We start from the raw sequence: 24,806 nt of genomic DNA, 5'->3' as shown, positions 1-24,806 counted from the left end.
TCTCGGCTGTTTATAGTGGCGACCAATAGCGCTATTCTGAATCCGAGGTGGTTGAACTCAGCGTGTTCGAGGTCACCGCAATGCAATGTGGGAGACACAAATATGGTGCCAGTTTCAAATAGTGTGCCGTCGAAACGATACCGGCCTACTTTTTAACATTATTGCTACAGTACCGTACCATATTTGTAGCTGATGTGTTACTACAGTGACAAATTTGAGCTCGGAGAGTTATATGACCCTACTCCACTTCCTTGAATAACGGTATCGTTAATCCTTGTCTGTTTATAGTGGCCGTATACGGAATGAATATACTGCAATATCCATCGATTTCGAAGGATATCAGTTCCGTATAATATGTGCGGCAAATAGCGCTATTGGTCTGTTTATAGTGGCGACCAATACCGTATAAGATGTACTTATACGCTAAATACCGGACATGATGCAGTCATGTCTGCAGTAGAATTCATCTCGACCTTTGCAGGACTTAACCCCATTAAAAGCTATTAAACCAAGATAACACTCATTGAAACAGCTCAACTGATTAAATCGGATCTTCTCTGGTTGTGCACAAGTGACTGTTTTCATGTGCGATATCGCAATAAAGCTGGTATTCATAGCTTCAGTTGAGTAACCGATTATAAAGGAAACGAAAGGAAACAATGTTATGTGTGGCTTTGTTCACGAAATCAGACAATGTCGTGCTTTTTGTAAACCAGCATTCTTGAAAATGAGCAACATAATGATTTTTGACTTAACACGGTTTGGAAATAATTTCTTCATATTTTTGGTGTTATCTGTCGTTTACATGTCCTTCCTAAAACACAAAAGTACGACCCTCTCCAAACACCTAAATTAGCTAAAAATTTAGGACATGTTACAAAACTATATTGTCTAGAATTTTAGAAGAGTACTTTTAATATTGGCCGGTTATTTTTCACACAGCGACGTTAACTAGGCAATGTACTATTACCTATAACATTAACTAAAACACCAAAGTACGAATATTTCCAAACATCTAAATTAGCTAAAAATTTAGGACATGTTAAAAACTATATTTTCTAGAACTTTAGAAGAGTACTTTTAATATTGGCCGGTTATTTTTCACACAGCGACGTTAACTAGTCATATCCCCATACTGTTAACGTAGGGCTATTTGTAAAGGTCACGCGTCAATGGGAAAGAGCACTGTGATCTCGGTATAGGTCGCCGGACAGTAACTGCAGTATGATAATCTGGCTCACTATAAACACGCTCAACGTCACATACAACCAATGCAATGTCAGTGAAGACTGCATAACAGTCACACTATACTAAACGCACGTTGAGAGACCGACAGAACATTTTGCTTTACTACTGCACATAAGAACAATACAAGAGGACAAAACCTATCTGCAATCATGGAATCTGCCAATTCAGAAAAGGAGCTGTACAAAAAAGACAACGCTGGGCGTGGCGGGAATGGTAAACTGTATCTTGTGCTGATAGTTGCTGCGGTATGTTTTGCCTTTGCAGCCTTCGTTATTGCCATTGTCAGTTTGTCCATGCAGACTGGATCAGCATCACCTAGCGTGGTTAACGTAGGTAAGATATGACTCAATTTGTTTGCTAAATATTTCATTGAAATTAAGGGTACCTGTCAGGGCTAAAGCCGGGGGCTGAAGAGCCCCGGGTGCCCATGGACAAGGAGCAGGGGCCCTTTTAACATCTCCTTATTAACCCCATCCCTATGTTGGACTTAATTGAGTCGCGCAGCGCGCGCAGTAACAAAAAAACGAATAATTGTCGCCTACTTACGAGCTAATCACAGGACTCAAATTAAAGGCAAAACTTTTGAGGCCTCCGGGCTAGCTGGAAGTATTTCCAACTGGCAGGTAAAAACACTAAGTGGCCCAAAATTATATGGATTGTATAGTCATAAATTGGCAAATGGCGATTTGAGACTCACTTTTCTATAATTATGTATCTTTAATCCCGATTCTGTAATATACGTGAATTTTAAGACCGCTGTTATTGTTAAGGGCTCTGTTATGAGCGTTTAGACAGTATATTTTGTGGGACATGTGAGAGCACATCAGACATTATCGAATTGCATTCTGAATGTCCTTCTGATATCAAATAATCTTGAGTTTTTGAAATTCGTGATATAATACAATTTTCTTGATATATAACAGTCCTCGAAGTAAACTTTATAAATCTAATGAAAAAGTGTAAAAAGTAGTTGGGATGAAAAGCCGGTGATAGACATTTTCCCCCAAAAATACCTAATTTGTTTTGGTGTTTTGGGGAAAAATATGATATCTTCAATACGAAAGGTCAACATTTTTAATTGATCGTCTGCTTTTCATCCCAGCTACATATCATTAGATTTATAAAGTTTACTTAGGACTGTAAAAGTATATCAGTTTTTAATCATTTACCATAAAATGTGTATTATATCGCGAATTTCAAAATATTATTTGATATCAGAAGTCCATTCTTCGTATCGAGAATATCTGATGTGCTCTCATGTCTCACACACACAAAAAAAACTGTCCAAACGCTCATACCTCATCCCTTAAATAGAATAGCATTTTTCAGCCAGTTATTACCATGCATTACGTAACTATCACACATAAAACATGCGTGTATTTCTTGGGGGGACTTTGGGGCGCCAGCCCCCGGGTTAAGAGCAGGGGGCGGCCAAAATTAAGGGACGGCGGAAGAAGGGGCGGCAAAAACAGGGGCGGCAAAAACGAAGGGGGCGGCAAAAAGAATGAGTAAATACAAAAGGGCGGAAAAAATTGATAACGCATAAAAAATATTGAAAAAATGGTACTATACATCAAAATGTGCTGCTTTTAGGGCGCTAGCGGGCTGCACAATTTTTTATTTTGAAAGTTCACTATTAAGAGCATTTCAATACGATTTTCAAACAAAATTCATTTAATTTTCTAACTATTTTGTCTGAATAAATGTTTGCATGTTTGCTTAGGTCTATATAATTTTATGGTTATGAATTTTGAAACATTGATAACTGCAAAAATTGGAAAAGGAAGTCGCTCTATATATACTTTTTAGCATCGTAACTAAATTTATTAGTCCTAAGTCTACCTGTAATGAACATAATTCTTAGCTATGCAGAATTCACGGGTCAGTAGATCCTAAGTTGGAAAAATACAAAGGAAATTATTCAAGTTTCTTTTCATGTATCAGGTACTCATGAATACCTTTGAAAAAGTAATGTATACATAAATCCCGGGGATATGAATCATTCGCTATCAACAATTGACATAATATTTGTCAATGCATTGCAGTGACATTTAGATATTTGCCTGTTCTGGGCCGTAGTCCGTTCAATTTTCTGTAGAAAATATTTGACATTGAAATTGTATTAAAAGTACACTCGTGCGTGCATGGCTCCTTGTACCGTGCACCTTTTTTTTTAATTGTAGTGTTTCTTTATTAAAGCCTAAATAGGCCTATAATTATGATTTCAGTCAAATTTTAATTTGCTCATTCTTTGCCATAAAATTATACTGTATTATTTATATTAGTAACAACTGTCAGGAAAGTTTTCTGGTCATTTTAAGCCAAACTTAGAGGTAAAATGAAAGAAAACTTACTATCTCAGCCGCTTAGCTGTGGTGTTTTAACGGGGTATTTAAAATCATAATATGACTTTAACACTAGAACTACTGCCATATTTTGTAACACGGACTACGAATGGGAGATTCTGTTTTTCTTAATCTATTTTTTCTTAATCTATTTTTTCATATGGAAACACATTTATTTTATACTTTCCGGCTGTAAATACAACAAAGATGGAAATTAGTATCATGTTGGCGTATAATAATAATAACAACCTTATGGTGAATCTTGCAGGGGAAATCTTTATGGCTTGATCTGACAATGCCAATTGCCCTCACCTAACAACTGTAAACAATATGTGGGGCAACAAGAATTTGTCTTTAAAAAAGACAAGTTCACAGATCAGGTGTATAGTACTTACTACTTTGAGCTACTTTGGTCTAACATTTAATATTCATATTTAACCTACTCTGCACTTATTCACTTGTTTCAGACTTCTTTACAACATAACTCAAGTACCACAGGACCTACAAAGGTATATCTGTGATATTTGAATTCTTCTACACGCTCGCTATGAAATGATCAATGCAATTTATGCCAAAGCTCACTACCATTCGAAAGATGCTGTGAACTACCAAATCGCAACAGTTTAAAATAGTGTCTAACCTTCTGGGAACTGGAATGAGCGTTTCGACAGCATTTTTTGTGGGACATGAGAGCACATCAGACCTATCGAATTGCAGTCTGAATACGAAGAATGTCTTTGTGATATCAAATAATTTTCATTTGTTGAAATACACGAGATAATACAAATTTTATGACAAATGATTAAAATTTGATATTTTTCACATTTTGGAGATATAACAGTCCTCGAAGTAAATTTTATAAATTGAATGATATAGTCTTAAAGTGTATGTAGCTGGGAGGAAAAGCCGACGATCAATTGAATATTTTGACCTTTCTTATTGAAGATATGGGTTTTTTTTTTTCAAAAAGACCTTAATTTTTTTGGTGTTTTGGGAAAAAAATCCATATCTTCAATACGAAAGGTCAAAATTTTCAATTGATCGTCGGTTTTTCATCCCACCTACATACACTTTAGGTAGAAATCATCAGATTTATAAAGTTTACTCCGAGTACTGTTAAATATCAAAAATATCAATTTTTAATGATTTGCCATAAAATGTGTATTACATTGCGAATTTAAAAAAATCAAAATTATTTGATATCAGAAGGCCAGAATGCAATTCGATATGTCTGATGTGCTCTAATGTCCCACAATAAATACTGTCCAAACGTTCATGGAGCTTTAAGGGTAGAATCTAGGTGTTGGTGGTCGAAGCAGCCTACAAATTTCATTATTTAAATCAATATATTATTGAACAATAACACGTTGATGTTCTACTAAAGTTCATTCTACAAATCATATACTTTAAAAACTTGGTTGATTTATTGTTGTAAACGAGTTATGTACGTTAACGTTTTACAAAAGTGTTGTTGTTTCAGGCTTCTTTCCAACATATCTCAAGTACCACAGGACCTACAAAAGTATATCTGTGATATTTGAATTCTTCTACACGCTCGCTATGAAATGATAAATGAAATTTATGCCAAAGCTCACTACCATTCGAAAGATGCTGTGAACTACCAAATCGCAACAGTTTAAAATAGTGTTCTTAATACATTCTGATGTGTAATAAATCGGCAAGGGCGTTCAATTTATTTAAATGAAGCGTGGATGATAAAGGAGTCATTGTACGTTGACAGCTATAGAGCCAGGCTTGAGATCCGCACAAACAACTTTGGGATACGTGAGAACAATGGTATCACTTTCTCAAGTGGTGCGCTTACACATAACTTTCTATTCATCACTCATTTGACAGTCACCTGCCAGTTAAAGCGTTAATATGCTGTCGGGTCAGTTATCAATTTAATGGTGGAACCCTTTTGTTCGAAACATATAGTACCACTTTTGAATAGCCTGTCGCCAAATCAATTGGGCACGAAGGAACAACACGATACGTAATCTAGCTGTATCTCTATGTTTATTACAACCTCCTTGTTACTATGACATTACATGTCTATTCCTGTTATTATTCGTAGGTAGTGCTGCTGGATTAACATCTGTAGATTATGACGATGACAAAGTCTGGATGATACATAATGGACACTCCGGATACAATGTTCAATATATGCAAGTATCCAAGTATAATTTTGCTTTCTATCCCAATTATTATCGTCAGATATTGTAAACAACCATATACACATATCCGGATATCCCCTCTCTGCACCCCACCCTCCCGGATCAATCAGTGGCGGCGCCAGGATTTTTTTCCTGGGGGCATTGAGGGAGCAAAGTGAATTTCAGGGGGGGAATCAACCAATTTTGCGCAAAATTACCGCAAGAAGGTGAAATTTTCGTAATTTGGGATTTTACTCATGCCCCCCCCGTGGCGCCACCACTGGGTCAATACATTGCAGTCTTTATCACTTTTAAATCAAGCTTTCGGTCCAGTCGACCTTCACCAGGAATATCATTGATACAAGCGAAACAAATTCAAAATAAACACTTGAAGAAATGTCTTTAAAAAAGACAATGCCTCAAGAGATTCCAGCAGGCACCATTTGTTATTAGCTTATAAGAGATACTTAAAATGCTAGCTTTAAGCCATCTTGCAATGGTAATAATTCTGATGTATAAAATGCAGGAATACCTGCATGCCGGGTGGTAGTCCGAATAATCAGTCCCAAAACAAAATATTCATTTACTGACATGATCGATGGACCCTGCATTTTTCAATACATTGATGCTGTAGCCTTCGTACTGAGTGAAGAAGGCGACACACAAGGAAACTAGGCTATAATCACGTATCATGTGTCCCGGATGCGTATAGATAATAGAGGGCCCCCTTCAACTCCCAACTTGTGACCACAGAAATAGCTTAATAACTGTGTAGGAAATACAAAAAAAATGAAATTTGGACACCAGAAACTTCAGGTTGAAAGTCCAAAAGTGTCAATTGGTACACCTTATATACAGAAGTTACGATACAGTGATAATAAGATTTTTTCAAATAAAATCTCTTTTCTGTAAAATTGATTGTTGTGCTGAAAAATGTTGCATAATGGGTACTTGCTTTTTTGTACAGTAATTCATTGTAAGGTACCGGTACCGTCAATGACGCGTCGACGGTCACAGAATTTGGAAAATACATTTGCCGATAACTTTGCTAATTTTTTTCCTACAGACATGGTTGACCCCTCATTTTTTAAGTTAAATAATCACCTTTCTAAAGAAAACAATTTCAATGTGAAATATCCTACTTGCAGGGTTGTCACCAGGACCAAAAAAAGTACTAAAAAGGCTACTTGGAAATTTGATGATCATACCTAGCATGGAGGACAGACCTAGGCTAAAAAACACCCTTTTTTCCTAATAATTTCTCCGCAAGCGTCATTTATGTCGATAAATTGTTCGCAAATCCACAGCAGGGTTGCAAATATACCATGTGTCACTCGGAGTGCGACAATTTGTGAAGATAAATTTATCACAAGTATTTTTCTATTAATTTGGCCATTCGTCTGCATATTACCAAAAATAACGTCATTTATGTCGACAAATTGTTCGCAAATCCACCGTTTAGTTTTAAGGATATAATACATGGCATAAAATATGACAATTTATCAAAATAATGAACGCTTTTGTGGATATTTGCCAATACAATATACATCTGACATGTGTATATGATTTATGTCTTCAGTAGGAATTCAGCTACCAATTTCAAATGTTTGAGGACTTGTTCTCATTGCTTACCTGTATTTTCACATCATATTTTGTGATCAAAATGATTACAAATGTTTAAAGTTGCAATCATTTCGTCGTGTGTACGGCGAACGTTGTGCTCGATCATGCCATTCGCCGCCTGACTACTTCAATAGTGAAACAGACTTATTCCCATTTGATTGACGGCAAATTTCTCCAACATGGCGGATGTCGAATGCTATTTTACGTACCCTTATCAGCAAAAATCAGTGTTGGAGGACTCGGGACTCGGACTCGGACTCGAGTCCGGACTCGAGTCCTTTTTTCAAGGACTCGGACTCGGACTTGGACTCGGAAGCTAAGGACTTGGACTCGGACTCGGACTCGGACCCCAAGGACTCGGGGACTCGGCTTCGAGTCCTCTTCGAGTCCGGCAAAATAGGGTCTTTTTAGGTCTTTTATTTTCGTTCATTGTAAACTTCTGCTTATGCTTGATCAATGATAACATCACATGATTAATTTAAGTAATTTTACATGCAAATAAATTCAGTTTATAAATAAAAGTACAACCAAAAAGCAAGATTGCTTTCAGTTATATCTTTAATTGGTTAAATGGATTTTAATCATAATCGTTTGTTTTGTACGGAAAGTCCAATCTACGGAAAGCCCAATCGGACATTGTAACAGCAACACAGCATGACTGCTTGGTTAGGCGCAAGTCTAGAATATAGGCCTACATGAATAATAATTTGTGGGCAAAATAGGGGCTTGATGAACTGAAATTTCAACATTTTTGTGGCGGTCTGTGAACTAAAATTGGGCCATATTATAGGCTTTAAAGCTAACAAATTCAAAATGTTTCCAAATTTGAGCTAAAGAGCTACAATTTTCAGAGTGTTGGGCTCAATGAACTGGAGCATGATGCAAACTGTGGGTCTCAAGGAACTGCCAGAGAGCATGAAAAAGGGACCATTGACCGTCGCACATAGCCTACCCGTACCACCTTTACATGTGAGTGATCCCTCCACTCCCGGAATAATACTGCATAGGCCTACAGCCAGATCCAACACCCTTTCGTTTGGCACCTGAAGTTTGGTAGTGACGTCATATTTTGACGTCACTACGGTCCAGAATGGAAGTCCCGCTCTCGGTTCGAGTACAAGAAGTTTTAAAGGTGTTTTATTTATAGATTTAAGGACGTTGAATAAAATGTGAGGAACTCTCGCTAGAGGGCGTTTTTCAAAATGGCCGCCAAAATCCCTTAAAAAGCATCTCTTGCAATTTCACACCTCCCCGGGCTCCGCATAATTATTGCACAGCCCCAAAACTATAATAGGCATGCAAGATGGGACTAACAAATTATGTAATAATAATAAAATAATATAGAACTAAAATTCGGTTAAATATAGGCCTACGTTGATAAAGTATTGGTCCAAACCCCAGGGCTTGAATTTGATACATAAGGACTCGGACTCGGACTCGGACTCGAACATTGAGGACTCGGACTCGGACATCAGAAATTGGCAAGGACTCGGACTCGGACTTGGACTCGGACACCAAGGACTCGGACTCGGACTCGGACTCGGACTCGGATGACGAGGACTCGACTACAACACTGGCAAAAATACAGCTGATTTAGCCAAAGTGAACATGGGGTCATCGGTTATAATATATTCCTAGCATATTGAGCTAACACCACAGCTACTTAGTTTTTCACAATATACTAGTAATGAAATAAAGAAAATCAGTAAGCTTAAGGGCGTACTACACCCATATATTGGTTTGATTGGTCTAAAAAAATATTTTTTCATTTATAGCGAGGCGATATATGCACGGATCACGTGAAATAAAAAGAAAATAAATAAATAAATAAAAAAGGTGCTTTTAAGCCATTGTATAGTAAGTCATTTTAGCCCTATATGTTTTTTGTTTACCGTATCCTGGTAACTCAGATGCGTGTTTCATAACAAACCATAATTTATTCTTTTCAACATGTTCAAGTAGGGTACATGAATAGAATACATTAAATCCTTTGTTATACTCTCTATAGAAAATCTAGTGGTGCTTGCAAAATATATAACACTGAATAAATTAAATAAACACTTACACAATGGATGAATAGTCATTAGTCAATTTGATACTTTAATGTGTTGTTAGGAGAAGAAAAGGCTATTAGGTCACCGTATGTCAGGTTATAGGTCAATTGGTTCAGGTCAAATTTAAGCATCAATTTTGAATACACATGTGAGAGTCTGTGATACAAAATGTATCAAACTGAGGAATAATTTTGATATTCTGTCTTTAACTGGATATATATCGAGAAGTGCAAGGTGGATATACTAATATACCTTGGGATGTAAATGGTGAGTACAATTTAGAATGCCTAGTTGAGATGGATTTCACAAATAAATATAAAATAGTTACCAAAATCACAAAAGTTAAGCTTACGGAAAACTACCTAATATGGTGGTATAGGTTACAAGAAATACAATATTTTTCAACATTGCTGTAGTATGGTTGTGGTAACCTTTTACCTGTGGCTTAATTAAGTTTCAGTGAAATAATGTCGCAAGTTAAAAATACAAAATATAGCTCAACATTGAAAATAGAAGCATTTTAACCAGTTCCTTTTTGATAGTTGTGGAGCACCAAGTTCATGAAGTCATAAAAGAAATCAGGAACCACTTATTCCCATTTTACATATCAACTTTATTTCCCTAACGTGTTAGCAACACATATCCAAAATTTTAACGAAATCCGTTGATAGTAAGCTTTCCAAAATGAAGTGAATTTAAATCATCAGTGATGTACCACCTTTTGGCTTCTACTTTTAAAAGCATGTAAGCTACGTTGATACCGATGCCACCAATAAAACGAGAAGATTTGCCCTTCATTTTGCATACCACTTTGTCCATTTTTTTTGTAATTTCTTAACAAAATGCAAAAAAATGCAAAAAAAAAATCAATGGGTGTAGTACCCCCTTAACCCATCGAGCTCTATTAAAAGGGCATTTCGTGATCCACAGCCTCATCCTCCCACTTTTTCCAAAAAGATATCGTGAAATTTGAATTTCGTTCTGGTGCACCAGAACGAAATTACAACGCATTGGCTAAAAAGAGAGAGGGTTAACTGCGTGAGTGTGATGTTCTTATTACATGAGGGCCGCATATACAAAAGTTAATGGGGATATTCCGCTTTGCCCCGTGTTCCACTTTGCCCCGGTCTCCCCTAAATATTCGTCTCAGGCTGAACTATTTAGGTGCCGTTCACCAAAAAAATCGACATTTTTGTAAGACGGGGGGTGCATGCCCTCTAAATATCCCTAAAATCCTTCACAGATACCTATTTCAGATTAACCTCTTTAAAACAATAAAAACTTTACACATTCAAAGCTTTATATTCTTTTCAAAGTCCAGAATCAAGTCAAACATTTTTTATAATCACTCTTCAAGGCAAATATTTTACAACAACCCCGTATAAAGAATTTATGACCGTCCCTGCCATTTTCTTTTCTAATGCATAATTCATTAGCCCGACATGCAGACACATTCAGCATTTTGTACCGTAAGAACTTCGTGGCAACATGGAAAACGTAGCCCAAACCTGAGCGCTATTAATATTTAGAGTACTTGACAGAATGATTTGTCATGGCAATCCGGCTATTATTCCACCCAATAGTCGTGTTTTGGGTTCCAATTCCAATACATACTGCTTTCGGCAGAAAAATGAATGTATCTTTAAAACATGCGAATATTGTGACACGTGCGAGTATACATACTGTGATACAAAGAAATACACCGAGACAGCACACACGTAAGTGACTGCAAATAATAGCTAATAATGAGAAGGATGCAACTATACTGCGCCAAAAAAGTGTCCTACACTTGGAAAAATACTCGCAATTTTAAAACTGAACAATATGTGACCGTACAGCACGAATGAGCCGTAAATGTCCTCAATTGTATTCTGAGTTACAGTGTAAAATGGGCATGAAGGTCATATTCATAGGTATTTCAATTTGGTGCTACGTGTATCTCATTAAATGAGGTACACGTAGCACCAAATTGAGGTACCTATGAATACGACCTTCATGCCCATTTTACACTGTAACTCAGAATACAATTGAGGACATTTACGGCTCATTCGTGCTGTACGGTCACATATTGGGATAAATTTGTTTTTTTTAATAGATGCACTATCTAATCCTGCACATTATGACATGAATCCAATGATCGTGACCTCAAGAAGTGAAGTTGCAAGCAATTGAATAGGCGAAAGTCCAATTTTAAAAGTGACAAACTGGCCTATACAAGGCGCAAAAAGATTCCATCAAGCGCAACAAAGAAACAACACAGTTTCTTCAATGCAGCTTTATTTAAGGGATGGGTATGAACGTTTGGACAGTATTTATTGTGGGACATTAGAGCACATCAGACATATCGAATTGCATTCTGAATACGAAGAATGCCCTTCTGATATCAAATAATTTTGATTTTACCGAAAATATACCCCTACACCTGGACACATACCCGTTTACCGAGACTCTCCAGTCTGAGTTCCGTCGAGTCTGTTCATTTACAGCTTCTTTTTTTCTTCCCAATATACAGAAGTGAAAAAACGGGCAGGATAGAAGGCTTCGACGTGGACATTATTAATGCAGGTATATACTACGATGCTACCCATATCTCAGATAATGCTAAGGGGCTGTGCTGCACAGCCTGTGCAATAATTATGAGCCCTGGGGGGGAGGGTAAGAAATTTTTGGCGAACCGAAAAGGGGGGAAGCAATTTTTGGCCAGCCGAGCGGGGGGCAAACGATTTTGGCACACATTCATGGGGCGCCTTTTAAATAAAACGCTCTAAAAATACTTGGGAAAATAGTACAGAAACGCTTTATATGCAAATTTTACAGCTCGCTGCGCTCGCGACATAGACCATTTAAAGTTTGCAAAATTGGATCTAAAAAATCTGGCATGTGTAAAGGGGGGGCAAAGATTTTTTGGCGGGCTGAGGGGCGGCAAGCGATTTTTGGCAGGCCGAGGTGGGGGAGGGGCAAGCGATTTTTATTTTTGGCGGGCCGTTCGGAAATTGTATCCCTCCCAGATCATAAATATTGCACAGCCCCTAATTGAGAGGTGATGGCTAAATGGCTAGTTACTTTATAATGAAAGACAGAGATAAAACAGTTTACCGCGTCTGATGTCACTGTCAATTACGATCCTTGATTGGTTTACACATAGGTTAATCAGCGCGTAAAAGGAAGACCGATCTATCTGGTGCTGATCGGAGAAAAGGAATAGCAGCAAATGGCGAAAAATTACGTACTTGCAAGGCAAAAAGCAGCTCTAGGCATTGTCGACATGGTGCCTTCACCAAAGAAAGTTTCCTACTATAAAGACCTAACTTTTGAGATGGTTTGCATGTCGAAAGGTGCAAAATTAACAATAAGGCGCCCGGTTATAAATCCGCGTTCAGCAAGTCATCATCACGACACTTGTAAACAAACCGTGCTCGAGTTTGATTGACAGGTGACGTCAGACGCGATAAATTGTCTTTATCAACTAGTACTAGCCAGGGGTGCCGGGTGTAGTACCCGCTTAAATGCTCATAAAACAAGAACCGCATCGAATTGTGTAACACAATTCTCATCGAATGCTACTTGAGCAAGGACAAATGCAATTAAATACTTCTGGAGAGGGTGTTATACCAGGGGCTAGAGCTAAAACAAAAATGTCCTATATTTTTTAGTTGTTGTGAAACAAAGGTAACGCCCCATACGCTCTTGTAGCCAGCAACAATCCCTATCATAGGCGTAGATCCCGGGGGTGGGGGATAAATCCCCCCAATATTTTGTCAGGGGGATAGTCCATACAATCACCCCCCCCCAATGCTGACGCATGTATGTGTGTTTCTGACCAAATTAACCTCATATTTGGTCATTTTAGCCCCCAAAGTGTATATTTTTGCGCGCTTCGCGTGGGTTTATTCCACTTTTGCACCAAATTTCATCAGTTTAGCTTCAATATGCAAAGTCTTTTGCGCGCAATTGTAACATTAACTTATTCTGTCGCCAAATGGTGCGGGATTCACTATACTCCCCCCCCCCCATGTCAAAATAAATCTACGCCACTAATCCCCATGCTAATTGACTAGTTTTTGTAACATATAACAGTTTGCAGAATAGCCAACAAGAATTGTAAGCTGGTGGCCGACATCTGGACTAATTGTTGGGACACCGTGACCGGAGAGACAGCGCGAGGTGGGACGGGGCTGATGTCTGGGTGGTATGACGCTTGCGGTGGTAAGATATATTATAACGTGTACAATCCAGTGCTGTATTAGGGGTCAGGTGTCAAAAGGGAGGGGTAAATATTTAATAAGAATTCCCGACTGCATCATTTTGGTCCGTAATACGATGTTCCTTGCCGTATTATTAAGGGGTACTCTACACCCTTGCCCAATTTTGTGCATATTTTTGCATTTTTCTCAAAAATTATAGCGCATTGGTGATAAGTAAGATAAATATATATAATAGGGGCAAGGACTAATGCACTGGAAATTTTATTTCAGGACAGACAGCAGTTGTGGAGTTACAGTCAAAAATGAGGGAAACCAATATTTGATCAAAAAATCAATAACTACTTTCCTTGAGTTGCTGAATTTTCAGTGCCACTATAAAATATAAAAAGCAGAATTTTGTTAAGTTAAAACTGAAATGAGGTATGGGGGTGGCTACGGGGCGTTAGCTCAAAGACAATATTGTTCAAGGTTGCGCCGCAGGCCTACAAAGTTGCTCCCAATACAATAGCAAACAAGCTTAAACTGTAAATAAGCCACCGATAGAGGGCAGAGCCTGAAGAATGAGGGAAATTATGGGGTAAAAATTTGTAAAAAATTTGAAAGTATGAAATGGGTGACGGGCTGCCATTCGGTTATCGACAGCCCGTCACCTAGTAGAGACATCCCGTCACCCTTAAGGTTACGCTAGCCCTAACCCTGCTGTATTGCTGGATTTACGAACTACTACTACTACTACTGATGTTTTTGTTGATACTGGGACCTTAACCCTAACCCACTAACCCTAAACCTAACCCACTAACCCTAACCCACTAATCCTAACCCTAATCCACTATCCCTAACCCTAACCTTAATGTAACATTGACCAACAGTAACCTTAATGTATAAAATTGCCCAACAGCAACCTTAATGTAACACGGAGGGCGCTCATTACTGCCTTGCTAAATATACAAAATAAGCACCATCATCACTTCAGTGAAATGCGCAGAAGTCGGATTTTTCTTAAAATGTAATATATTTACATTTTAATCTTTCTATTGCGCATGCCTTAAGGTTGGTCTGAACCCTGGAATTATGGAAACTTTCGGGCCTCATAACTTCTAAATTGTTGGTCTAAAGTATATAAAATATACATTTTAGAATGGCAAAGACTTGATAAGTTCATCTGTGAGGTCAAATTTGGGCCAAAATGGCACTTTTGGCCCAAAATCCCAAAAATAACGGTTTTTGGCCCACTTCTTTTTTGTGCACCGTAACAAAAAAATTCTTGGGCCAAAAGTGTTTTGAAACTAATTTTTAAAAACTAGATCAAAATATCTAGGACCCGTTTTTTAATTTTTTTTAATTTTGACCAATTTCACCAAAAATATTTGAAATTTGTGCCAAAATCGGGCTTTTTTATGATTTTTTTGAAAAATTAGCGTTTTTTGACCATTTTTGGCGCAAATTTCTCAAAGTTAGTCGAAATTCAAAAAATGAAAAAACGGGTCCCAGATATTTTGATCTAGTTTTTAAAAATTAGTTTCAAAAAACTTTTGGCTCAAGAATTTTTTGTTACGGTGCACAAAAAAGAAGTGGGCCAAAAACCGTTATTTTTGGGATTTTGGGCCAAAAGTGCCATTTTGGCCCAAATTTGACCTCTCAGATGAACTTATCAAGTCTTTGCCATTCTAAATATGTATACTTTATATACTTTAGACCAACAATTTAGAAGTTATGAGACCCGAAAGTTTCCATAATTCCAGGGTTCAGACCAACCTTAAAATGTATCATATAAACAAAATTAGGTGTTCACGATTTGTAACATATGTACAATTTAGCTAGAGAATAACTTGCAACGTCATCATCATCATCATCATCATCATCATCATCATCATCATCATCATCATCATCATCAATGATTATATAATTAATATACCTCTATATTACTGTTTTAGGATATCGAGTTAAGCCTGAACGACAACGTACCTTCGCCTTTAGCGATCCATTTACCGTATCCCCGCATCAGTCATTTGCCACGCTGCCAGGCAATCCAAGGGGCTTCGACTGGCAAGATATAACTGGGAAGACCATTGGTTTCTTCGACGGAGGCTCCGGTGATGAACATTGTCTTGCAAAGTCGGAAGAAATTGTTGTAAGTATAGGGGTAAAAAGCCTACTCGCACAACGGAAACGTAAACATGCACACACATCGAAGTTAACGTGGCGCATGGCGAAAGAAGGTGCACTATTTTGCCGTCCATGATTGACACACAAATATGGTGGGGTCGGTACTCCTTGGTTCTATTCTCTTTGGTTGATACAGTCCCGGGGATACAGTACATGGCGCTGTGTGTTAGGAGCTGTTAGGAGTGCTATTACTCACATAAACATAAGAAATGTCATGCAATTTCTATTGTCATTTTCCCCTTCACAGTGAATGCAGCTAAAGTCCAATAGAAGTATGTAGGCTAAATGCTTAACTTTTGACCACTACTAATTTCAACCGATTCTGAAGTTATATACATATTTCTCAAAAATGTTTCCTATTTCGTTTGCCTAGAGGAGTAATTTGAGACAGTCAGACAAGTCACGATTGACTCGGTGCATTGTGAATATGATTTGATATATTATGTGCATTGCATGGGCTATATTTTATAAGCCAAATCGGCATTAAATACAATGCATTGTGGGACAGTTTTTGCACCTTTTGGGCACTTTGCCCTTTGATCTATCGGGAAAATTGTTTTTTTGTGCGTACAAAATATTGTAAATGTTTTACTAAAATAAAAACAGATAATAAAAGAGCAATTATTGATATTTCATGAATTAATTATTAAAAATATTTTTAATGATAACATTATTACAACAATAAATGAATGAATAATAAATTAAAGCAATTTCCCCGATCTACTTTGTAACTCCCAAACTGAGGACTAGATGAAAATTGACTTCGAGGTATACGAAACGACACAACAATTTTTAATTTTGGCCCCATGAGCTTTGATCCCTCGTGGGAAGCATAGAGAGCATATTAATAAAAATTTCTTTAAAAAAGGAATGGGGCGCCCAATGTGAGTTTGGACGTGATATGGTGAATTTCATGGTGTTTAGATTTGGTATTATAATGATTTTTTTCTAGGGAAGAGTAGAAGATGATCAAATGCAAAAGAAATGTGTTCGATTGCATGGGGAAGGTGTATATGACAGGACCGTTTTGGATGAAATAAATTGAATTGGAATGAATCATTCGTGTCAATTTGTGATTATGTAGGGTGGTGCCTTGAAACACAGTAGTCATTACGTTGACATAACATTAAAATAAGTGTACATGCATAAGTCATATGCATGACAAAACATGAATGTGATTAGAAGGAATAGATAATATTGCTTTGGTTATAGGCCTACTGGTGCATGGTTTGGTCATATGAAGTACGTGTAGAACAAGCAAAATAGGTACGACCTATTAACACAGTGTAGCGCAATAGGTAGCATTTTGTTAGCTACCTGTGTTTGCAATCATAAAAAATTAAATTCATGTTATGCATGCATTGTAAATTTGATAACATGGGTACAATGCGTTACTATATAGTAGAGGTTATATATATGCTCCTGGCTCATCTATTTAATAACATGCAATAGATGCAGGAAGCAGTATGTGGGCAAGACAACCACATCTCTATACACTAGGTTCAACAACACTCGCTCAGAAATAAAACACAACAACTCTAAAGGCGGCAAAAGTCTTCCCTACGTCACCCACTTCAACTCCGGTCAACATTCCGTGCACGACATCCGTCTCATGCCAATCGAGCAAATTCACAAGAAATCCCAAAACGCTATCCTTCACAGAGAATCTTTCTGGATCGCCAAACTTCAAACCCTCCGTCCCCATGGTATTAATGCTCACGAGTGACCACCGACCCACCCTCGCCTGCTCTTGTTGCATGTTCGAGCGCCCTCGCATCTTTTTCGTCTTTGTTGTTGTTGTCATCCACACACGATACACACACATCCACATCTACTTTTTGCTGTACATATTTTTGGTATGCAACTCTCTGAGTAAGTTTAATATGATATTTCATCACTGTGTACAATTAAGACACTAGCTGGTGTATCATCAGTTAATATATTTTTTTGAGCTTCTTGGCTACTCATTCGTACTCTCTAAGTGCTATCAGCTTAATGTATGTTCATGAGTTTGTAAGATCACTTGTATCATAGGGTCTTCCATTATTTTCTTGTATTATATTGTTTCTACCAGGTTCAGCCTGAAGAAGGACTGCACAACGTCCGAAAATTTGCTATGTTTCTACTGAACTAAATAATAAAAAAACCAGGGCAAGATGAGATAATAATGTCCAAATTTGTCATTATATAGGGCTCCAGTTATTGACAGAAAATAAGGGGGTAGATATGTATTCAATTTCTATGAAGCATGGTAATTAACAAACCAAGGCCATCGGTTTAAGAGGCGTTTCACTGCCTCGTTATTGATCTGGTCAAATCGGGTTCTTGTTGCATGTTCGAGCGCCCTCGCATCTTTTTCGTCTTTGTTGTTGTTGTCATCCACACACGATACACACACATCCACATCTACTTTTTGCTGTACATATTTTTGGTATGCAACTCTCTGAGTAAGTTTAATATGATATTTCATCACTGTGTACAATTAAGACACTAGCTGGTGTATCATCAGTTAATATATTTTTTTGAGCTTCTTGGCTACTCGTACTCTCTAAGTGCTATCAGCTTAATGTATGTTCATGAGTTTGTAAGATCACTTGTATCATAGGGTCTACCATTATTTTCTTGTATTATATTGTTTCTACCAGGTTCAGCCTGAAGAAGGACTGCACAACGTCCGAAAATTTGCTATGTTTCTACTGAACTAAATAATAAAAAAAACCAGGGCAAGATGAGATAATAATGTCCAAATTTGTCATTATATAGGGCTCCAGTTATTGACAGAAAATAAGGGGGTAGATATGTATTCAATTTCTATGAAGCATGGTAATTAACAAACCAAGGCCATCGGTTTAAGAGGCGTTTCACTGCCTCGTTATTGATCTGGTCAAATCGGGTTCTAAGAGACGGTAAACTGGTTTAAGCCATACAAAGGTCTCGGTTTATTTGGTGTTTTTATAATTCCATTAATTTTGTATTTTAAACAAAGAATATACGCACAAGATTTCATCTCGTGCATATTAGTAAACAATAATAAAATAAAATCCAAGCAAATTGTGGTTTTATTTCTAAGCTGCGCATACTTTACGCAAAACAATTACAAAGTAAATCTGACCCGCCGGTCAGTTGGAGCAGATTTTCCCTGTTTTTATATAAAGTAAATCTAGCAAGAGTGAAATTAGATGCTTTTTACAAAGACATGCCAAATAAGGGGCCCGCCGTTGCGGGCGCCCCAAAAATGAAACCAATTCTATTTGAGGTGTAAAGATACCAAAAAACATTGGTTCTGCTCCGCCAATCTATAACAAGACAAAATGCTAATTGAAATATCACTACACAGCGCCATACAGTATCACTGCACTATACCCGGTGATGATACCACGGGAGCATTACACGAGGCAAACTAAAGCAACGAAAACTGAACTATTTGGGTCCAAAATTGCCCAATTGTAGGCAAACTTCCACACTTTTACCGCTCCTTGCCCACTTTTACCCAATTTTCTTGATCTTTTCCCTATTTCCCCCGCGCGCCACTGATGCTATCTGGAAATCGCAAGGTAACAATAAAAAAAGAATTGTTGCGAAACTTAACTCGTTGTTATACCTTATAGCCTTATTGTAACATTTCCATTAAAATAGATTTGTATTATTTATTCCCACAAAATGTTAGTTTTTACTGTCAGATATTTTAATTTGAACCGAACAAGTGAGGTAAACGCAAAACAACCTGCAATTTCATTCCAACGCAGATGTCGCCAATGCATGTCACTCCGTCGATCATTACTGACGTCGATCCTGTAGATGTGTTATGTACGTACAGTGTTATCAACGTCGCGATTGCGTTCGACTAAATTTCGATCGTATGAATTAAATTACGGGACACATCGTAAATATCGGATTTTGTCACAAATACAACGCCTAAAGTCATGATTTTTGTAGGGTGTGTTAGTTCCTAAACCCTAACACCAGACCGAGCTTTTTGATATCGGAAGTTAGAAGTTACGAAAGAGGAGAGAAGGTGAACAAAGAAGTCACTTGGCACCCCCGGGATTCGAACCTTAGACACCCCGCACATGCCAATCACACGATCACGGACCGGTAGCTACACGGTTAACGCTGCCCGGGCAGCTAGCAATTGGTGATTGCGTCATCGCAGACCCTTGGATTCACGGATGCGCATTTGTTTTCATCGTGGTATTTTGTGGTATTTATGGGTGTTAGGGTTAATACAATCATGTAAAAAAACGAATTGTGACCAAACTTGAGGGCGTCCTCAAATGCTATAATATGGCGTATGTTAAATGGGATTGAAATCAAACTTCGCATGGTGCCGTTTTCTTTCTCAAAGCGTCAAACTTAACTTAAAACTTGTCGATATTTTCAAGATTCTGATACATTAAGCTCCGGGTTTGTGATAATTATTATCGTATTTCTGTTCTACTTCAGGGAGCGGTACTTCCAACAGAAAACATACGACATTGCACGACTTTTGAAGAGTGTTACGACTTGCTGGTAGACGAAACGGTGAGTAAAATAAAGTCGCTATTCCGAGACCCGGAGTGGGTTCTCCCGCAGTGGCGCGCGTGCCTGACAGGGAGGGGGTTCCCCTAACAAAAATAAAAAATAAATATTCCTTGTTTTTGGTACTGTTTAAATACGCACGTGCGCCCCGGAAGTGCGCACACATTCGGTAAAGATCTTGATTTGGGTATAAAATTTTGTAAAATTGGGCTATTCCAGTTGAAAGCCACACTACCCCTGTGGAAGATTTAACTAAAGTCAGCCACAGAGGGAGTATCAGTTTTGAATAAGCCCATCTAGTGCCACCTGTAAAGTAAGAAAACATACTTATGAGACCATTTTTGGACCATAATGTACATAAGGACCAGTGATTACACTGACAAAATTTCATCAATATAGCTCTTTTCCTTCTGGGTGATGTCAAAAACTTTTGGATACCCCCTCATATAAGGCAAAAAAAGCTCACGAGTAGTTTGAAAACAAATGCGATATGCGATTTATTTATTTTTTTACTTTTATTTTTATGGAAAAATAAAAAAAAAATATGATTTTTGCCGAATTTTTTCGGAAAAAATTGAAAAGAAAATTTTGATGGGAAACAAAATGTCCGCATTTCTCTTTTTTTTTCAAATCGCGCGATTTTACAAATGCGCGTGCAAGCGTTGAGACAAACCTTTTTTTTTTGCCTAATGAATAAATGTTTTTATTTATTTTCAGTATAGGGCCTATAAGAGTACGGTATACAAGGGCACTATTAAAAGCTTTAGTAAAGCGCAAACACGATTCCGTGTGTGGAACATTTTAATTTTCCATTTACATATTTTGTTCGAGAGTAGGTCTATCATACAGTTCTTTCAGACTCACGAGCCTATTTTATTCCTGTGTACTATAGATCGACGCTTTTTTTAGTGATGCCACCTATGTCAGAGGTAGGACAGATGTAGACGAGATAACAAACAGACTTCAGGCTTGCCCAGTCGGCGGCTCCGCTATGATGACTCGCTTGGACTCGAAACTCATCGATTGGTGGAATCCAGCCCAAGCTAAACTGATCGCAAGCAAGGAATACCATGAGATATGTAATGACGTCAAAATTACGCACGGTAAGCTTATAGGGGTTAAAGATCGTGTCACGCACGGTAAGCTTATAGGGGTCAAAGATCGTGTTACGCACGATATATTAAAGCTTATGGGTCAAAGATTGTGTTACGCACGGTAAAGCTTAGGTCTATAGGGCTCAACGATCATGTTAGGGTTATTAGGGGATCGCTGGATAGATTCATTACAGGCCCAATTTGGAAAACCTAATTTCCCAGGGAAAGATCAGCCAGCAGACTAGACCATGGCCAGACGATAACATGAATAGGTTTAGGCCTATTTCATCTTTTAAGGTGTGTATAGTCTTGCAAATATGGGCTGACTTTCCCCTGGGCCATCAAAAGTGCCATGCATTAGTAGGACTACAACTGGTATACTGTAAATCCAAGTGTTTATGGTTTCTGTAACACTTTTTAAACACTGCAATATGTTTAATTGCTCATTCACATAGTAAAGTTAGGCATATAGGACGCCTTAACACCTAAACACCAAAGTAAACACAAAGTAAACACAAAGTAAACACATAAACACAGAGTAAACACAGTAGGCCTATTTAGATTCTAAACATTCAACATGTTTACTATCAAAATTGTTTAGAAAGTAAACACACCAAATGTAAACACATGTGCATTACGAATATAGCGATATGCACACAGTTTATACGTCAAGACGTACTACGAACAGCGATATGCATTCAATATATTATACGTCACTGATTCAATGATACGTGTGTACACATAAGCTGACATTGATCGGACGTGTTAGCAAGCACTTGATTGGTGAACTCTATTATAAAACCGGAGATCTTCAGTTTTAATATAAAAACTTAAATTGTACTGCAATTAGAGCACTTCAGTCTTAGTCTTTCACGTGGTATTTTAGTACACCACTGGGCATTACAATCATGCAAAAAGTAGAAATTGGAGATAAAATGATGGCGGTGGAGCAAATCACACATAATGGCTTTAAAGGCAAATTCAGTGATCCCAGCGCAAGTGTAAACAAATCAAAATTGTTTATAAATTGCTTAAAAGTGAAGGATAAGTCATTCAATTTGTCATAGTATTTTTGAAATGAAAAAATTAGCAGTAAACGAAGAAAACATCCAAATTGAAGCCCCATCCAAATACACGTAGCTAATCATGTAACTGCTTTATTTTGACTTAAATATACGGCTTTCGGCTGAACCACTAGCAGGCTGTGTTAGCACATCTATGACAATGACAAAGGTACCAAAATCTGAATTTTGATGACTGATTTTTACGTTCGTCCGGATGAGCAAATCACTGGATGGGCCTTTAATGAAACTATTGAATAATGAAAATGAACTCAATTTGTTTCAATTATGATCATAATTACGATGTTCATTGCTTAACTTGCATATGCATTGTTTTCAAACACGGCTTTAATAATTATGATAATTGATTTTGACATCTATTTTAAGTATAGTTTTCATTTACTATACCGTATTTACTGGCAGATACATTTCAGGATAATTATAATTATGTGATAATCAAAAATTGTTCACCTTTTGATGTGCCATCAGCTCCACCCCAACACATACACCCTCCACCCCCCTCAACACACACACACCCAATCACACCCCAACCCCACCCCACCCAACACGCACATTTGTTGCATATCTATGCAAATTTGGGACCATTTATGTATTTTGCGGGGTATTTTGTAATAATATACAATACAATTTCGTATTCATTGTTCTATTTTTACAGGTCACCAGGCCGGATATGACCCTGAAGACTTCTGCATTGGTCTATAAATTATTTTATATACCTCATCTAAAGATTCCCGCCATCTGATTGGTTAAAAGCGCGGGCATAGTTTTGACTATGCCCGCAAAAGTACCTATTGCCCGGGCATAGTTCTGCGTGTGCTTTGTTCCCAGCGTAAAATGATATTACGCACGTGTTAATGTTTTCGCGCGCTATAATTACGCGGAAATCGCAAATTGTAATCTGTGCCGTTCGCATTGAAATTAATTTCTCTTCCCAAAATCTATGCTTTTAACCAAACAGATGACAAGAATCTTAAGATTTGGTATATAAAACAAATATTGACTGTTTTTTATTCGGGGCATGGTTAACATTATAGGCCCGCGGTGATCTCAAAACCCCTCATAGCAGTCAATATTTGTATAAATGATAAATGAAAATATTCCAAGTTAGAATAATTTACTGGTGTTGGCAATTTTAATTTATAGTGTATAGTCAATAACTCAAATAACGATGCACTTCTGAATAAAAGTACCGAACTCGGTATGGACTTAAAGGTCCGTAACCCGATCGACAGCATCATCCCCCCGATTTTTTTCATTGTTCTTGAGGCTATAGTCTCACATAATAGATACTATTTTCTCATTACTATCCTGAAATTTGACGCTCCAAGTCGATGTATTTCCGGAGAAATCATGAAACACAGCGGCTTTTACAGGTATACCAGTTTGTAAACAATGGTAAATACTTTGATTTCTGGGCCGGGAATTATGAACGAAATAGCTCGTAATATCAGTCGCCTCAACAGCTACTTTGGTTTCGCGTCATACACATTCTGTGAAAAAAGCGAACCACACTAACTGCTGAGGAGACGCGTCTAGACGGTGTGCCGTATTTAATTATAAAATTTCCACGATAGAGGCAGCGGGCCGATTAGCTCAGTCGGTTAGCGCGCGCTTCATGTTTCTACCCGTGAGGTAACCGGTTCAAAATCCGGGGTGGGATTGGGTTTTTTTTCCTCTCCATTTTTAACCCAAACTTTTTTATATTCATTTGAAATGTACATATTGCAAGGGGAAATATATTTTGTTTCCTTTTTTTCTGAAACGGTACGAAAAAAACAAATATTTTTCGTTCAATAGGCTACGGGCCGGGCATTGATTGTACAGCATGTCAGCATTAAATTCGTCATACGAACGGAAATGGTTGTTGTTGCTTGCCTACCCAGAATGCAATTCACGTATACCAAGGTATTGGATTGCAAATTTGGCTATTTATTCACATTTACGCCGAAAATGCTCTCGTTTTTTCACAAAGCAGCATAAAGGGGGGCGATATTTGATATTATTATGTAATTTTAAAGACAATCCATATCCAAAACCAATAGGGTTACCCCCCTTTAAGGTGTAAATAATCTTTAAAGGGATGCCCCAAAATTCAACCACGTAAATGACGTCACAGGCCACGCCTCTCCTTTTTGAAGGTAAAAAATCCTTTACAGGGTGTATCAAAATAAAGGAAACAGTTTGAAAAATGCCACTAGATTAAAAAGTATAAGGTATTTGGTCAAATGACCTGAGTTTAGGCCTACAGATGAATTAACATATTGTCCTCCCAGAACTGTAAAATCACTGGCATGTGACCATTGTCAATGACCCAG

At 37.7% G+C, this 24,806-nt stretch overlaps 1 protein-coding gene across 1 annotated transcript; it reads left to right on the top strand.

Moving 5' to 3' along the window:
- Nucleotides 1-1,297: 1,297 nt before the first annotated feature.
- LOC140146105 (uncharacterized) lies at nt 1,298-23,716 on the top strand. The gene is made up of 8 exons (XM_072167856.1): nt 1,298-1,581; nt 5,671-5,761; nt 11,939-11,991; nt 13,504-13,632; nt 15,566-15,762; nt 20,241-20,318; nt 21,208-21,418; nt 23,147-23,716. Exons 1-8 carry the CDS (start codon nt 1,398-1,400, stop codon nt 23,191-23,193), a joined length of 990 nt encoding a protein of 329 aa, XP_072023957.1. The 5' UTR covers nt 1,298-1,397; the 3' UTR covers nt 23,194-23,716.
- Nucleotides 23,717-24,806: the final 1,090 nt, after the last annotated feature.

Source organism: Amphiura filiformis, chromosome 2 (genome assembly GCF_039555335.1).
Source record: "Amphiura filiformis chromosome 2, Afil_fr2py, whole genome shotgun sequence".
Taxonomy (NCBI): Eukaryota; Metazoa; Echinodermata; class Ophiuroidea; order Amphilepidida; family Amphiuridae; genus Amphiura; species Amphiura filiformis.
This window is presented reverse-complemented; position numbering and strand designations above follow the sequence as displayed.

What these genes read in the sequence shown, in the direction of transcription:
- LOC140146105 (XM_072167856.1), top strand. Translation starts at nt 1,398, where the DNA reads ATGGAATCTGCCAATTCAGAAAAGGAGCTGTACAAAAAAGACAACGCT. An exon ending in ACCTAGCGTGGTTAACGTAG is followed by an intron (nt 1,582 to 5,670) that starts GTAAGATATGAC and finishes TATTATTCGTAG; the next exon opens with GTAGTGCTGCTGGATTAACA. An exon ending in CGTGGACATTATTAATGCAG is followed by an intron (nt 11,992 to 13,503) that starts GTATATACTACG and finishes AACATATAACAG; the next exon opens with TTTGCAGAATAGCCAACAAG.